Raw genomic sequence first — 13817 nt, forward strand, 5'->3', positions numbered from 1 at the left:
CACCGAAGGAGCAGCTTTTATCGGAATCACCCATCTATCAACGTTTATGTGTTTTATGGGCTCGTTTTTCTACGTTGGGCGCGGGGGGGAAAATACCCAATCAATTACATGTCTCAACAACATTGGAATGAGACTAGTTAAAAAGGAGGACAAAGGAGCCTAACTCGGGGGACACCTTGTTGGATTTAAAAATATATTTCTTTTTTTGTGGGATGTGTCAAATGTGGAGGGAACACACACCCCCCGGTATTTTATTCGATTTGCTAGGTACAGTACATACATACCTAGGCTTAGTTACAGGTTTACCGAGTTAAAAAAAAAAAATTACGTTGGTGCACACCTGAAGCTGAGTCAAGTGACCCGTAAAACAAATACCAACTCTGTACCGCCCCCCCCAAAACGGCGTAATTTATCCCGCGGTATACGCCGGTTGGAGGGTACAGTACGGAGTACTCCGTAACCGTAATGGCAATACACTCCCCATCGCCCGCCCCAACGGCCAATCACGGCGGTTGGCTGGTTGCCAGCAAACCAGGCGGCGGCGGAAAGCATCGGTTGAAGTGGGGTTGGGGCGGGGTTTGCGAGGGGCGGGGGGGGGCGCTCGGGCAAATTAGCAAATTACGCAACCACAGCTGCCAAGGATGCTATTGGAAGGACTGGTTAGTCAGGTGGTGAGGGAATTATTTTCTTCCTGGCTCCGAAAAAAAATCAAATTACAGATCTCCACGTTTCGTATTTTGCGTACGGCGCTGTACGGTACGGCACGACACCGCCATTCAAAGGGCCTGGGCCAAACCGGCTCAGCGGGGGAGAGGAAGAGGAAGAGGAAGAGGATGGGGAAGAGGCAAGCTGGAAACTTCAAACACCAACCAACAAACAACACACTGGTTTTATTTTTGGTGAAAATGGTAATAATGTAATGATGATGCTACCTCCATCCCATGGCGCAACGGGGGAAATGGCGAACGGTCAGGAGAAACTCGGTTGTTATTTTCGGATATTGGGGGGGCCACTGGGTTCCTCTATGTTTTTTGACGTTGACTTGACGTGGAGGTGGGGGGAAGTGTGCTTATCAGAATAATAATAAATAAATAAATAAACAATATGGAGAAGAAGAAGCATGGCAAAACATGGAGAAAGATTCCTCTCAGATCTGATATCTCAATAATGAAACAGCATCATCTATCATCATCTCCATCACCCCCTTGAGATTCCTCCCTGACCACACGGCAATACAATAATACCACACAATCCCAACAGGATCAGATCCCGCCCCTACCCTACCAGCACCTTTCCCCGCCTCAACCTCAACCTCAACATAATCAGATCAATAATAATAATCAATCATCAATTATTGGGTAGTTACAGTAATGCAAAAAAAGTCTCTGCTGACCACGGGGTCCAAAAAAAAAAAAACGAACCCCGTGCCTCTTCCCAAACGTGAGCCAGCAGCTACAATGCCGCCTAGACCAATAACTACCGCCGGAAAAAAGCAAACAGACAGGCCCATCTAGGCATGATATATGATATTGGTTGGGGTGAGGAATGCTCTGTACATGTACATACATAGTACTCCGTAGTAACATTGATACATCGTATATCCCAAGAAAGAGGATAGATACTGACTGACTCTACTCCGTACATCCCTCCCTACCTAGTAACTTTAGGCTACTGGGGCAAAAGAGCTCAGTCACCACCAGCGCACTGCTGGTAGAAGGGCCGATCAACCCCCGGGACCCCCAACAGTAGGTAACTACCCGCCCCACGTGACAAGCGCCAAGTCTCCAGTGACCGGGGGGGGAAAACGGTGGAAGCGCTCGGCAAATAAGAAATCTCCATGTTGAAAAAAAAAAAAAAAAAAAAGGTTAAGCAAAAAGAATCTGGACCCGCAAAGCAAAATATTGATACGAAAAAATCTTCCAGTGTCGACAAAAGTCCTTGGAAGGGACCCAGGCGGGCTGGGATTGAGATTGTGATTGGGCTATAAATAACTATATATATATGGGTTTTTTTTTTTTTTTTTTTTTTTTTTTTTTTTTTTTTTTTCCCTGCACAATAGTTATGCTCTCTCAGGCTCTCTCTCCTTGTAGTTACCTACCTATGAATCGGTCTTGATTCTGAAGGGAAAAAGAAGTAGAGGGAAAAAGAAGTAGAGGGAAAAAGAAGTAGAGGGAAAAAGGGGCTCTGCCGCCTCCTTTTCATTTTCCTCTTGTATTTGTGTATTTGGTGGACTTCTTTTTGCGGGGGATAAATTGTATAAAAAGAGTATATGGAGGGGAAGATATAGTTATTATTATTATACCTTAAGGTACTCACTCCGTAGATTATACAATATTACCCCGCCGCCGGGTTGCTCTTGTTGGCCCTTACGGCAGTTGCGGTTAGCGATCCCACTAGATCACGTGACCCACCACTATATTATGTTCTTGTAGATAGATCTATCAATACAACCTTTAACTATCCTACAGCTCTCTCCTGATCCTGATCCCTCTTCATCTGGAAATACAACATTGTTCATATTGACGAGCCAAAAAAAAAAAAAAAAAAAAAAAAAAAAAAAAAAAAAAAAAAAATTCCCCCTAGTTGCCCGAAACGAAATGGGATGATACGGTATCATGGAAAACATTGTTGTCAAATTCTTCTTTGCCCGCCTGGAGATGTGCTGTGTGATGTCATGCTGCCGTGTGCGAGGGGTTGAGGGCGATCGAGGCGTTCGTTGAGGGGAAAGGGGAGGGGAAAGGGGAGGGATGGTCGGCGATCCTTGTTCAGGTGGTACCACCGCCGGGTAGGAAGGGGGCGGGGATGATGTGATGATGCTGGTGATGCGATGGGGAACTTTTGAAGGAGAGGCCGGGCAGACGACGCTGACATCAGAAACAGGAGGAACCTGAAGACATAGAACAAAAACATATGACATATGACTCAGGCGCAAGAATATATATCTTCGGAAGCTGGAACGCCCTTCATTGACGGACGATTAAAAAGATCGATGTGACGAGGAGAATGAAAAGAAGACCGTTGCCCGGAGGCGAAGTGCTCAATGTGTAAGTCCTAAATAGGACGAGAAAACCGTGTTATCATCGCGGATCATGGAACAGCGACTTGACTGAATTTTACAGGTTTTGCAGAACCTCTTCGCATCCAGTCCTTGATGGATGACAGTCCTCGATGGATGATAGTCCTCGATGGATGAGGGTGACGAGATGTGTTATTATGAGAAGAAGACAGGAAGGGCGTAGCAAATTAACTACTCAGAACCGGGTTGCATGGATGGAAGCACAAACCACTATGCATTTTAGTCCTCTCGCTGGATGATATATGATGTATGCATGATTTCGGAAATCTACCATGGGGGAAATATGGGGAGTGAAGGACTGAATGTTGGAGCTGTGCACTGCGACTGTTTTCTATGGTAGATAGGTTCAAGATGACAGACAGTGTTGGCCTGAGAGGAGGAACTTGAAGGGCAGACAGAGGGAGGAGGAATGAGACATCATCGACGAGTGGACGAGGTTAAATACAACAGCTCTCTCTCTCTCTCTCTCTCTCTCTCTGTGTGTGTGTGTGTTGTGTGTGTGTGTGTATATATACCAAGCAAGAGCTCTACGCATGTTCTTTTTACAATGTCTCACCAGTTCGCGGTTTGACCTAATATCGTTTATTTATGTGGAAAAGATGGGAACTGATCAATTGAGAGATGTGGGCATTATGGGATGACGGTGATCCATCCATCCTCTCTCTATATATATACTGTTATACATTATACAGAGGCGGAAGAAACGGGAGTTGATTTTGATAGTTGAGTGACAGTTCGTCTGATTTACTCTATAACTATATCAAGCGGCCCATCGTCATCGTTGATTGTAGGAGGATACTGTTCAATCAACAGTAGAATGTCATAGTTCCCCAGTCCGGCCCACCTAATTTTTTCTCTTCGAAATTCTGTACTCCGCATTCTTTATTTTTTCTTCTCACAGTCAACTTCCAGCTTCAATAACGCTGAAAGGAAATCAAGGCTGGCAGAGAGAGAGAGAGTGAGAGCCGATTGCATGCAAAAGACATTGAAAGCAAAACAGACATCTCCTTTTCCAAGCTTTGGTATTGGCAAGCGGGGGGCCCGAAAAAACCCCTTCTTCCCTTCCCTTCCTCCGCCTAGGGATAATACACAATAATACATCCCATCATCAGCTAGTTAGTTAGACCCCACTATGACCTATAACAAGATCCCCTTCTCGAATCTCCGGCATCATCATATCATCCCTCGTTTCTTCTCTAGTCTCGCCCCATCTTCGGGTGAGTGGAGTATATAGACAGACCTCCGCCAACAAGTTTACACGCAGAAAGAAAGACAAAAAAAAAAAGCCAAAGAAAGAAAAACCAAGAAACTTCCCTACTATTTGCCTTGTTGCCCCCTCGCCCCCCCGACCCGCCGGCATCCGTTCTCCGCCTTTTCCGAGTCTCGGCTCCAAGTCTCCAAGGCAAGCTGCTGGAGAGAGAGGGAGCTCCGCGCCGACGGGAAGCACTGGCGAGTGCTAGCTAATTTGACGCTTACCCGAGACTTGACTCGACTCGACTCAACTCTCGGGGACGGGGATGGATCGGGAGCTGAGGGAAGCCGATTGCAAAAATTGAAATAATAATAATTTAATATGTAAAAATAAACTATAACTATATATCAATGTAAATGAAAAACGATTACTCCGTACAGTTGAATAATAAAGAGATAACTTACATCAGAAGATAGAGAAAATATGTGACTCTTCCTCAATATATCTCAAGGTTTTCTTTTTTGACATATTCTTAAGTTATTGTGTACCTTTTATCAATCTCACTTGTTACCCTTAATATACATATACATACATACATATATACATATATATATATATATATATTACTATGGTGGAGTACACATAACTGCATTAAATTTATCCACAGAAGACTTTGCTGCTGCGCTTGTTTCGAAAATATCTAGCAGATTATCTATCTTGACCTGTGAATATTTAACACAGTAAAGAGAAATGAGTAGTATGTTTGTTGCGCTGGTATCAGAATTGCTGATACACAGCATGCATATGAGCTTGCCTTTTTTCTAACATTTCATCTTGATCTATGTGTACTACTTCCCTCTTTTCTTTTTTCTTTTTTCCCCAGCGAAATTGGCCAGGGAAATAAATAGAAAGAAAAAGCAACCCCAATATTCAGATTATCAGTTCTTCTCCCCTTTCGCCTGTCGCCTGTCGAGGCGTCAAGCAACCAGTGGCCGCCGGTCCACATAGGTCGACTTATCCACAGAGCTTTTGGATAACTAGAGGTTATATTGGATGCTGAGGTCAGCCGTAAAGGTCTCTCTACTCTGGCTCCGGCTCGGGCTGCTGCCTTGCGTTGCTTGTAGGGTATATCGTCTTTATCACAGTAAGTACTCATTCAAACAATAAACAAAACGCATCTGTTCCCCAGGTAGGAAAATGAACACACCCAATACACTGCAAACCTGGAGGTGAAGAGATCACGCTGGTGTGAAGCGGTGTGGCCATTGGATTTTGATATCTGTCTCATTCTCATTTTTCTCTTTCCTCCTTCTTTCAGTATTACGTACGAATTATATCATCGGCACAAAATGTGATAGTTGTAGAGCACGTAAGAATGCCCGAAAACCAAAGACGTTAATATTAGATAGGGGATCAACGTAGGTATTTCTGTACCAGAAGAGAAGGTCAAAAGATAAAAGAAAAGATAGACGATTCTTTTGACAGGCCGACGTGAAGCCCCTCCCCCCCTTTTTTTTTTTTTTTCTTTTTGGATTGAGTGGGAGAGTTGAGTGAGAACAGGCCTGGACCATGGCCAAAGAGAATATCGAGATTTATATTGTGGTTGGGGAACTCTTCGATATATTTTTCTTTTTTCTTCTTTTTCCTTCAAGAATTGTTGGGAACTCAGGAACTGAGCATGGAATGGTGTTTGTCACGATTGGGTTGAAAAGATAAAGAAAGAAAGAGAGGTGTTTAGAAACATGGGCATTGAAGCTGTTCAAATTCTATCTATAAAGGATGCTGAGCAAGCAAGTTTTGACGCGGGACTCCGCGCGTCAAAACAGCGGAGTCCGCCCCTATTAACTCGACTAAATAAACGCTGGGTCTCCAGCTCGCACCAGCATTTCTACCCCTGAACAAGCCACCGCTCGGGCGCTTCCCGTTTACCAACCCAATGTCAGCCTGACATGTCCGCGCTTGAGGTTGTGTGGACGGGTTCCTTGCTGTGGCGTCTCGAGATAAATGACACCACCCTGGGGGGGGGCAAATCAAAGCTATCCACCCCCACAAAGGGAGCAACAAGCACGTAATTATTAACTAATCTGTAGGATAGTTGAAGGTTGTATTGATAGATCTATCTACAGGAACATATTATAGTGGTGGGTCACGTGATCTAGTGGGATCGCTAACCGCAACGGCCGTAAGGGCCAACACCCCCCCTCGAGATAACAAGAATCACATACAAAAACACCCAAACCACCAAGATAGTCTGTCAAAACCAAATACAAATGTAAAATTAAACATTCCCAACTTTTACACCTGTAAGACCTAGTAAAATCATGAATTATATAAATATCACAGTGTCTAGAGATTTAATGAGTTCATTCACTGTTATCTGAGTAGTGAGAATATATTCTAAATCAATAACTCTCTGATTCAACTGTTAATATGAAAAATGAAAACACATATCAATGTGCTTACTTCAGACTGTAATGACTGCCATCTTTGTGAGATCTATGATACTCTTATTATTGATAAGAATCTGTATTAAAGATGTAGTAATAAAGTCAAGCTTAATTATAAGATTCTGAATTCATGTTATCTCATAGATTATCTCACTAAGAGCCATATATTCAGTCTCATTGAAACTCAGAGATATACAAGATTGTTTTACTGAATATCATGAAATCAGGTCATCTGTAAGCTTAAAAACATAGCTGAATATTAATTTTCTATCATTATTCAAGAAGTCAGCTCAATCAGAATCTGAGTAGCTGAAGAGTAGATAGAAATCATCAGGGAAATCAGAGATAATGAAAAGATCAGTAGAAATGAAAAGATTGATAGAAACAGACCTCTTATACAGATCATATCTATAGAAAATACTCAGATTTATGATCTCTTTTAAATAATGTATAATGTGTAATAGAGTCTTTCAATATTGAGATGTTAAATCAATATTTCATTAAGTGAGTAGTAAGATAGTATAAGTGATATCAGAACATGTTTTAACTGCAAGATATTGCAAGCAACTCATATTATATTGATATCACTGAATTATGAAATCAGTCTCTTTCTCAGATATAGAAGAATTATTAATATAAAATTCATTCTTTATTAATGTTCTGATAACAGCTGTATTATCAAGATAGAAATCTTTAACAAGATATTTAATATATTAACTATATATTAAATCAATTCTCTTGTCTGAATAATTAATCTTTATACTTAAATACTTAATTAACTGATATAGATTCTTGACTTTCAATTTCTCACTGAGCATACTCACTAGTTAATCAGCATTCTCAGAAACTTCAGATATGATATTGAGATCATTAATATAGATTGTTATATAGAGATGATATCTGAATATATAATATCAGAGTACTGAATTATGAACACTGACTGTAAATTCAAGATTACTTAATAGAGCTATTAAGTAATTATATCAGATCTTCACTGCAGAGTTCAGACTGTATAGACTATTCTCAATTATACAGATAAGTGTTTTCAGTGAACCTGTCTTAAATTCAGTGAGTTATCTTATATAGACCTTCTTAGTGAGATGCTTATACAGATATATTATCACTATATTCACTTAATAAAGTGTTCAACTGTGTAGTACTGTTATTGTAAAAAGAATATAATTAGCAGTATTAGTAATAATAGAAGCATAGATCTCTTCTCTAAAACTCTTCTTAAATCAGTTATTATAAATTACTCAATATGATTTTTTAAGAATACTATCAGAATTAGTATTCAGGTCTACAGATCTATCTTTCTCAAGAAATACTTAACAGCTCAGAGTAATCAGTTTATTTCTTAAGATATCAGATCTAGAGATTAAACTTCATATATTATATCTCTTCAGATCAGTAATCTTATGTTATATGAACTTCTTTTAATAATCTTCTACTCTTTCTAACTGAGATGTGACATTCTTGTAGAACTTCAGAAGATTATCTGTAATAAGACTTAAAGTGTAAGTAGTCAGCAATTTCATGAGCTGCAATTATGTGAAATTCAAATTATTAATATTGAGAGCATCTTCATCATCATCAATCAGATGAATATCAGGTTTCAGTATATTAGTATTATTAGTAAGTGTCACAGATGTAATAATCAGTTTCAATTTTTCAGTGATTGAGAACTTTATATTACTACTGACAATAATCTTATCAGATTCAGAATGTTATAGACAATATATTAATATGTCACTGAATTCAATAATACAATAGAAATCAGTATATGAAAAAAGCTTATTCACAGGTCACTGAGATTCATACAAATGAATAAAAACCTCTGCACTCAATCAGTGAAAATGTCTCATATTTGATAGAATATTCATAAGTGTATATTAAGAAATCTTATATGAACTTGAAACTACAGAAGTTTCTATAGTAGAGGATTAAAATTTTGAGTTGTAAAGAACTGTAGATATGAGAGTATTATTAGTTATTATAATTACTATCTCTAGAACATCTGTTCAGAACTTCTTAGAGAGATTATCTTTTAAAAGAGCAGCTCTAATCTGTTTTATAATAGTGTGAATTTCATATTCAGAAACATTATTCTGATGTGATGAATATGATACTGTTAATTCTCATTTGATATTATATAAATTTATAACTGTGTGTATATATATGAATTAGAAAACACTATTAATATCAGTCTGTAGAAAAGCAGAAACTGTATATCTAAGATTACTTATGAATCTGAGTCACAACTCAAAGTATTGAACAGTCTCATTCTTGAACTTTAAAAAATATACTCAATAGTAGTGAGTCACATCACAGATAATAAGTATTCAGTATTTAATTCTCTGATAAGACTCTAAGAAGTGATTAGAGAGATCTTTCAATATATATTTATTATCTACAAGATTAATATGAATCTTCTCAATGAGTCAGATAGATCTAGATATCAGTGTTTTCAAATAATCTTATATTATACCTGTCTTAACATATTTCTTATAAAAGAACTTAGTCTTAGAATCTTTAATTGTGACTTCAGTATGAAGATTCTTGATCATAGTAATTATAGTATCAGTGTGAATATAACTGAGATTACAGTGTCAGTTTAAAAGAGTCTTTGATATTCTTGTATTCTTGAGACCTGTATTCAGAACTGTAGAATTAATATTATTAACAGTAGTAGCAGTAGTCACAGAAAGATTAACTTTTCAGTTAAAATCATACTTATGAGATATTATCACAATATACTTAACTGCTCTGTTCAAATGATTGAGATTCTCATTGAACTTCTGCTTATCAATCTTATATATATTGTTCTGAGTGATTCAAACTGCATGAAAAATAATGCTGTTCAGAGCTCTGTAAATAAAAAATGAGAAAATGATGAAAGATAATGTAAATCAGAATCCCTGATCTTCAAGCTTTATAAATGAGAGCAGATTAACTGTAATATTAGAAATATAGTAAATATTCTGCAAGTTAATATCATCATTCTCAATCTTCAAGATGATAGTCTCAATTTTCTTAACAAACTCAGTTTCTTCAATCACAGAATCAACAGAGATGTTATCATTAAAAGATTTAATATTTGAGAAAGAATAAAGCTTATCTGTTATATTCAGACTTACACATGTATTCAAATATCAAGATCTAGAGAATGATTTTTCAGTGACTGTGAAAGAGAAATAGAACTTAATCTTTGTAATTACTGCATTTACTGCTGATTGAGAACTTATTAAGTTATTCTTCTTCTCTTTCTTCTTATCATTCTTCTTATCATTCTTCTTTTTCTTTTTATCAGAGTGTAAGATGAAATATCTATTAACAGTATATTTATATCTTCTACAGTGAGTGTACTTTCATACAGATATGCTTTTATTCTCATCTTTATTCTTATTCTTTTTCACAGTTACAGAATTAGTCTGAGACTGCTTTTTCTACTCAGTAATAATCTTCTTAAATGTACAATTGATTAGTTACTTTATTAAATTATTAATATTAATATTAATAATAAGTCTCTGATCAGTGAAGAAAAACTCATTCAAATATATCTTGATAAATAATCTTTGATAATCTTGTAGATTATTGAGAAAAAGATTATAGTATATATTCTCAGTACTCTAACAGAGCTCTTTGTAATAGATAATAAGATAGTGAAAATATCTCTGAAAAGTAAGATAATTATTCTTCTTAACTTGTAATTTTATTAATTTCTTAAAGATATTAACTCATTCTTCTGTCAGTGATATTATATATTCAATATTAATCTTATTTCACAGAGCTGTAGTATTGTCAGCTTTCAAGATTTTAATAGTAGTTTGAACATTTTTAATAAGACTCAATAGTATACATTTATATAGAGACTTGAAATGAATTCTTCACTTCTCAGAATTAATATAATATGTAAAAGAGAATTCTTATTAAGTTCTCAATAGAATATCAGTTTTATTAATAACTTTTATATCAGTTAATATATCAATACATCAGACTTTATAATTAAAGTCATTAAATATAGTCACTGATTTAATATTTAGTGTATATTTGACTTTCTTCTGATATTTCTGTAACTCATCTCTTATAGTGTCTCTTTATATAGAGACAGATGTAGTGAGATATTAAGTGATTTCAGCTACAGTTATCTAATTCTATAGTATTATCTGTATAAGATTTATAAGATTGTCTGTAATATAATAGATAGATTAATTTGAATCACTGTTAAAAGTCAGCATTTCAGAAGTGAGAAATAGTGAAGAATTTAATAAGTTAAAATAAACAGATTCTGTAGATGAATATTAACTCTGCTTTTCTTTATTTTAAAGTTTCTTCATTGTCTTATTATCAAATTTCATACTCTGATGAAAACTGATCTCAGTCTCATCTTGCAAGTCAGAAGCCTTCTCATAATAAGTGATCATTTTATCAATGAGTTGTCTAGTGAAGTATGTGATTCTGAGTCTTGAGCTGAACTCTGAAGTAACAGGTGTATCACTTATATTAAGATATGTAAAAAAAATAAAAAGTGATATTCTTCACAATGAAGAACACACTTTCTTAAAAAAATATAAAGTATATGAATCTGCTGATCAGCAGATTCAGAGAAAATAAAATATCTCTAATAAAGAGTGAGAGTCTTTTCAAAAAAGGTGAACTATCTGTGTTAAAAAAATGTTGGTACAACATTCTAAAAAGAAAAACATGCCATCCGGGCTATAACCTGTAGAATAGTTGAAGGTTGTATTGATAGATCTATCTACAGGAACATATTATAGTGGTGGGTCACGTGATCTAGTGGGATCGCTAACCGCAACGGCCGTAAGGGCCAACATAATCAACGTCGCTCCATAACGTATTATTAATCAACAGTTGATATTCATGTGGTCGAACTTGGGAAATGCAGCGCATCTTGGGGCCTTTGGACGGAGGCGGCAGCGAGGAGGGAGCTCGCCTTCGGAGCCCGGAGGTAGAGGAGCGTCATGTCATGGACCTTGGAATGCTCTCCACTTGGACAAACAATGTGGTTTTCCAGAGAGTAGATTTGCATGTGTGTTCCAAGAACACTAGATATTCGGGGAAGGGGTAGAAGGTATAAAGAGGCGGGCGAGTCGCACTCAAATGGGGATAAAATAACATATCTATCACAGAGCTTTATACCCCTCCTCTGCTCTCACCACAGTGACAGTGTACAACTACTACCTACCGAATAGCCCACAATGCCCACCTACCTCCTAACTCTCGCAACCGGCCAACAAGCCCGGCTAACAGCCAAGCACCTCCTCGCCGCCGGCGCCACAGTGCACGCCGTCGTGCGCGACCCAACCTCCCAGGCCGCCCGCAACCTCGCCAGCGCAGGCGTCAAGCTCTTCAAAGGCAACCTAGACGAGCCAGACGTCTTCCGCAAAGCCGCAGAGGGATGCACTGGCGTCTTCCTAAACCTCGTCCCGGCCTCCCCACCAACACCCTCAGCCACTTCCACCTCTGACCCCGCAAACACGAACCCGAGCGCGAGCATCGTCGACTCCGAACGACAGCGCGCAGCCTCCATCCTCGCCGCGTGCCACGACGCCGGCGTGAAATACGTCGTCGCCTCCACGGCGATATACACCAGCGACCGCCACCTGTGGGATACGCCCGAGGCGGAGGCGATCGGGTATCACTATTCGCGCTCGAAGGCTGGAATAGAGGACGCGGTGCGAAGCTCTGGGTTGAGCGGGGGCTGGACGATCCTGCGCCCGGGGTGGATTATGTCAAATTACCTGGTGCCGGTGTCGCCCTTTGTGTACCCGGAGCTGCCGGTGGAGGGGCTGTTGAAGCATAGCTATGACAGCGGGGCGGGGTTTGAGCATGTGGATGAAGAGGATGTGGGGAAGTATGCGGCGGCGGCGCTGTTGGAGCCGGAAAGGTTTGTCGGGAGAGAGATTACGCTTGCGAGCGGGTGGTTGAGTGTGGAGGATGTGGCGGCGGAGATGAGCAGGGTTAGTGGGCGGGAGGTGAAGGTGTCGAAGCGCACGGCGGAGGAGCAGAAGGAGGCTGTGAGAAAGGGGAATCTGGCGCTCGAGTTTGAACTTTGGGCGAGTCTGGTTGGGGATAAAGTGCATGAAGCGCGCTGGAAGGCGAAGGGGTCAAAGCCGCCGGAGGAGGAGTTTGGGATCCCGTTGACGGGATTTGAGGAGTATCTGCAGCGGGAGAAGGAGGTACTTCTTCGGTCTCTTCCAACCGTGTAGCTATCGCATGATTCCTTAACAGCGGCCGCCCGCAAGGAGCTCTGCAGAATGTTCCCTGTTCCCCCGGTCCATAGCCATAGCTTCCTTTGTCCTATCTAGACAAGACCGGATGAAACCGATATATGAACCCAATATCAAAAATAAAAATAAAAATAATAATAAAAAATAATAAAAAATCTCATGGTTTCACATGCGCAAATGTAAATTATTATTATTATTATTATTATTATTTTTTCCCGTTGTACGACCTGCATCAAGCGCATCAATCAACGTTTCACATGAGAATCATTTTTAGGAATCATGAATAGTTAAGTTAGTTTTTACCTGGGATATGATATGTATGGTATGTATCGAATGGCCAATCAATCCCCCACCCCACCACACCCCTTAAAAGCAAGCAACCATCCCGTCCGTCCCGTCCCCGTTCCACCCCGCCCAAGCAAATAAATGAACGGACGAGTAAATAAAATAACAACATTCCTATCCGACTAATAGCCTAATTCCCGCCCTGGTGTCGTATCTTATATATATTCCATCCCATCTCGTCGCATCCTCCGACGGTCGTACAAGGGAGCCCCGGCATCTGTGTGTGTGTTGTTGTTGTTGTTGTTGTTGTTGGGGGCGGGGGGGGGGCGGGGGGGCAGGGTGTTTGGTATAATAATGAAATATTCTCAAGTGCTACAAACCGGGACAAAAGACAGACGGGGGTGAGGAAAAGGTATCGTAAAGGAAGGTGGGTGGGTGGGTTTCCTTCATTATTATTATAGTCAGAATTCGCATCGTAAATAACTCAAGACGCAAGCAAGGCACAAGACACGAGGCAACCTTGGAAGGATCTGATCCTGGAACGGGGATTTCAAACGCGCAATTTC

The 13817-nt window shown here is 39.4% G+C and overlaps 1 protein-coding gene across 1 annotated transcript; it reads left to right on the forward strand.

Moving 5' to 3' along the window:
- Positions 1 to 11620: 11620 nt before the first annotated feature.
- BDBG_05415 (NmrA family protein) lies at positions 11621 to 13182 on the forward strand. Its single transcript, XM_002623861.2, has one exon. The coding sequence runs from the start codon at positions 11935 to 11937 to the stop codon at positions 12943 to 12945; it is 1011 nt and encodes a 336-aa protein (XP_002623907.1). The 5' UTR covers positions 11621 to 11934; the 3' UTR covers positions 12946 to 13182.
- The last annotated feature ends 635 nt before the right edge of the window (positions 13183 to 13817 follow it).

The sequence above is a fragment of the Blastomyces gilchristii genome (assembly GCF_000003855.2).
Source record: "Blastomyces gilchristii SLH14081 genomic scaffold supercont1.11, whole genome shotgun sequence".
Taxonomy (NCBI): domain Eukaryota; kingdom Fungi; phylum Ascomycota; class Eurotiomycetes; order Onygenales; family Ajellomycetaceae; genus Blastomyces; species Blastomyces gilchristii.

Bases quoted from the DNA above. Each gene is read 5' to 3' on its own strand.
- BDBG_05415 (XM_002623861.2), top strand. From the start codon at position 11,935: ATGCCCACCTACCTCCTAACTCTCGCAACCGGCCAACAAGCCCGGCTA.